We start from the raw sequence: 4,094 nt of genomic DNA, 5'->3' as shown, positions 1-4,094 counted from the left end.
CTGAATGTGGGTTTGTTCCTCTGGATCTTCACTCTGATCCTCTGCCGGTTCAGAACTCCAAAGTTTTTCTTTCCCCAACACCAACGTTTCCCCCCAAAAGACTTGCTAAGTCCTGTGGTTGGGTGGCAGGGCAGTCACTCCTGCAGCGGCCCGTCGTGTTTTTGAGTTTAAAAAATGTTTCAAATTGACAGGAAATTAGAAAATATCACTTGATGATCATGTGTTACTGAAAGATTGGAAGAGTAACACCTGAACACCAACTATAAAGACTTAAAAATGCAAACATTAAAAAAAAAATTTTTTAATAAATAAGCAATGCTTAGCCTGGTGGGGGCACAAGTATTTTTTTTTTTCAGCAGTCGATTCTTTCTGACTTTTTCTTGTCGTAAATGTGCAAACTATGCTATTTGGCTGGCAGCTAATTATGATTGAAAAACAGAATACATCTTATGATTAAAACAATAAAAATTTATTAGACAAAAAAAGGAGTAAATTTTTATACTTTATTTTTTTTCACATCTTCTCTCCAACATTCTGAGGGCCCCCAGGGGACCACGGCCCCCACTTTGAAAAACACTGTTCTAAAGTACAGCACCAGGTTGGAAACAGACACGTTGGTTGTTTAACAAAAAACCTGTAGCTAGCTGGATCACAGCTGGAGCAACTGATTAAAATTACCTGATTGTATTCAGTGTAAAAAGACTTAACCAGCCAGGGCCTTCCTACAATTCAACCTGATTCTCATCAGTGCTCCGTCTGCAAATTCTCCCATTGAGCTCGATTTCAACAGGCCTAATCCGCAAATTAAAATAAATCAAATAATGAAATAAATGATTAAGTGTTAATTATTTTGGAGATAAAAAGGTAATTTTGCCACTTTCTGAGGTGCAGTTTGTTCTTTTAAAAAGTACTAGTTCTACTTATGGGGAAAAGAATTTGTCATAAGTGAAATAATTTTTCAGCGGACCTTCCACATTTTCATCAACATTAAGCAATTTACTTAAAACAATCTCCTATACATTCCATCTTATAAGATTGTGTGTTTAGACTTTGTCATTGCAAAAAGACACAATAGTGAATTTGGCAACAAAATGCTTGCGTACCAGAGTACAGAAAAAATACTGAAAATCTATAAGTGGGCCTATAGATTTACAAAACTGGTGCAGGTAAGACAAAAAATGAATAAAATAAATATACATCTATATAAAACTGCATTTTGAAACAGTCTTAGCGGGGTGATTATTGGGGTTGAGCAATCTGATGGCCAATGGGAGGTCACTATTTGGTTGTTGTACAGCGGATGCTGCAGAATCTCCTGTTAGACGCTAACCATTAGCAACATCAGCTAATGTGAAATCTTTTCCTCAGCAGCTTAGTCAGTTCATTCTGCTGATTTCTTCCATCTTTCCTTCTGGAACTACAAACATCAGACTGGACACTCTGTGGTTCTCTTCTTATTTATTCCAATTACCACCAACGCTGGATAAATCTTAAGAGGGAATATAAAAAAGCTGGATGGCAAACAGCCCTGAGCCGACTGACAACATGCGATGTCTGCTCAGCGCCTGCAGTTCATCTGATGAGGGCGAGCGGGGTGAGACGAGTCCGTACTGGTGTTTGCTGGTTGAACTGGAGGCTAGCTCTTTGCCCGTTTGGATGTGAACACCGTGTCGTTGTGGCCTTCTCTGTTTCGGGCGATCTCCACAGCAAAGAACTGGACTCTGGTGGCTGAAATCACCAAAAACCCGACATTCACTTTCTGCCCTGAGAGACACTATTTGGTCCAGTGAGACACTCCCAACTCACCAAATATGGTGTTGTCCTCGCTGTAGTCCTTCTCACAGTCCAGACGCAGCAGGGTGCCGTAGTTGAAGTCCTCCACGATTCCCTCAAACTGATTGCAGAAGGGGCGCCAGGTCTGGGACGACGTTCATATTCATCGGTTGGATCAACAAGAAAAATCAATCATGCAAATCTCATCAACAGTTATTATTCACTTTAGATTAATATTTCTTGTTTCACTGCAGACGTTATGATCCCTGGAGCCTTTTTTTTTTTTTTTATAGAATGTCTTCGATATGACTGAGGATGCTGGAATCCTCTGGAACATTCCGCTGCAGCAGAACCAAACTGACCTGCTTGGCCTCGTCTGACTTCAGGTCCTCCTCTTTCAGCCGCTTCACATCCAGGTCTTTGAAGGTTTCTCTGAAACTCGAGTAGATCTGGTCGTCCACCTTTGTCAGCTTCAGGAACTTGGGATCGACAGATGAGATGAGCTGAAAGAAAAGGAGAAAATGTCGAAATCTGGAAGGGAACGCCGCGGTGTGATCGGTTCTTAGCGGGGCAGTCGGATCGTTACGTTGAAATAGACCTCTGCGTGGTTGTAGGCCTTCATCGCCCACATGGCTTCAAGTCGGGGCTGAAAGAGAAGAAAGGTGGATCAGTGTTTCACACACACACACACACACACACACACACCAGTCTGGATGTCACAGAAGACACTCACGTCATTTCCGTAAGCTTCCGCTGGCAGAGACAGAGCGTGTGCAGCCGCCGAGGCTCCCTCCACCCCCTGGAAACAAACACACACACACACACACACACACTGCTGTTAAGACGGATGCAGCAGCCGGAGAAGAATCAGAGTGTGTGTTTCAGTAGTTGTGATTCTGTGTGTGTGTGTTTTTCCTGGACCATCAAGAACTTTAACTGAATCGTGCTGCCACCAGTGCAGAGCTTGTCTAATGCTGCCAGCAGTCTCACAGCATATGTGGTGGAATGTGTAGAACATGGGGCTTTGTTGTCATTTAACTGCATATTTACAATGTACGTATTGAGCGAAATGTCACTGCAAGGCTCCAATAAAAGTAAATCAAATAAGAAATAACAAAAACAGATATGGGAGTGCTGAGATTACATGTCTATCTGAGTATCCCCCCTTTGGACTGCTTGGGACAGCTGGAAAAATATTTTTCCAGAGAAGAAGAGGGGAACACTGGTGGGAGCCTCTACGTGGGACTGCTGCTCATCTGAAGTGGGCTCCCTCCCAATTTTGCCAAAAACGCCACCATGAAACCAGTTGGAAAACCATCTGAGAACCACCATGAAACCATTATGAAGACCAGAACACTGAAATGTTGGACCTGCGATCAGGAAGCTCCCAGCTTCAGAGTAAACGTCCTCTGAATCTGGACATGCAGTTCCTCACACATCACTGTTTGTCTGCTCCTCAGTCTCCACACGTGTTTTCGCTAATTCTCGCGGTTCTTCGCTTAAACTCGGTCCCTACTGTGTTTTTTCCACACAGGGACTCCGTGTCCTCTGACCAGGACCAGCTCACAGACAGACACGTCACACACAGTACATGAAAACACAAGTTTTTTTTATTAAAGTCCTACCAGAGCTGCTAGTCCCTCATGCGACGCCATCTTATTCCAAACAAAGATCGTCTATATGGCTAGATGTATCACTCCATGCGTCGGGCTAAAACCGGAGTTGTAAAACACTGTCTGAAAATTAGGACAGTGTAATATTTTGTGTTATAATAGTCTTCATCAAGCTGCCACAAGTAGTCCTGTTAAAAGACTATTTAAAATTCCAGTTACTGGAGTGATCAATTCTTCACTTGAGCACAGAGTGAGTCATCTGAACGTTTTAAGCCTTTGTGTTAAACTATGACACTTCGTGTCGTCACAGGCCTTCTTCTTCTCTTGCGTTTACTCTCTCTCCCTCGCCCCCTATGCCATTTTTCCTCTTTCTCTCCTCAAAATGCCCTCTGCTCTGCCCTCACACCTCATATTCAGTTCAAAAATACTTTATTTATTCCAAATGGAAATTAAATTGCAACTTGTGTCTAATCAATCATCCGCTCCTTGTTCAGTAATCAAGCTCCCTAGTATATACAACTTATTCTCACTCATAATTCTCAATGAGTGAGAATTATATATATATAATGAAATTCTCACTATTTTTTTTCTTAAATACTTCTACATCAACTTAATGCATCTGGGTCCAATTAAACCTCACTTTGACTTGACAGAAGTCTAAGTTGGCATAATTCTTGCCAATTCAGCAAATGTTCAGGAATGAACCAT

General features: G+C 42.2%; 1 protein-coding gene across 1 annotated transcript; it reads right to left on the bottom strand.

The window, feature by feature from the left end:
- Window positions 1-489: 489 nt before the first annotated feature.
- Window positions 490-3,545, bottom strand: pbdc1 (polysaccharide biosynthesis domain containing 1). Its single transcript, XM_028025185.1, has 6 exons — window positions 3,399-3,545; window positions 2,507-2,572; window positions 2,360-2,419; window positions 2,136-2,276; window positions 1,807-1,918; window positions 490-1,728 (listed from the first exon to the last, which is right to left on the bottom strand). Exons 1-6 carry the CDS (start codon window positions 3,426-3,428, stop codon window positions 1,637-1,639), a joined length of 501 nt encoding a protein of 166 aa, XP_027880986.1. The 5' UTR covers window positions 3,429-3,545; the 3' UTR covers window positions 490-1,636.
- Window positions 3,546-4,094: the final 549 nt, after the last annotated feature.

This window comes from Xiphophorus couchianus, chromosome 8 (assembly GCF_001444195.1).
Source record: "Xiphophorus couchianus chromosome 8, X_couchianus-1.0, whole genome shotgun sequence".
NCBI lineage: Eukaryota > Metazoa > Chordata > Actinopteri > Cyprinodontiformes > Poeciliidae > Xiphophorus > Xiphophorus couchianus.
This window is presented reverse-complemented; position numbering and strand designations above follow the sequence as displayed.

What these genes read in the sequence shown, in the direction of transcription:
- pbdc1 (XM_028025185.1), bottom strand. Translation starts at nt 3,428, where the DNA reads ATGGCGTCGCATGAGGGACTAGCAGCTCTG. An exon ending in CGGAAGCTTACGGAAATGAC is followed by an intron (nt 2,420 to 2,506) that starts GTGAGTGTCTTC and finishes CTTCTCTTTCAG; the next exon opens with CCCCGACTTGAAGCCATGTG. An exon ending in CGAGGACAACACCATATTTG is followed by an intron (nt 1,729 to 1,806) that starts GTGAGTTGGGAG and finishes TGGTGATTTCAG; the next exon opens with CCACCAGAGTCCAGTTCTTT.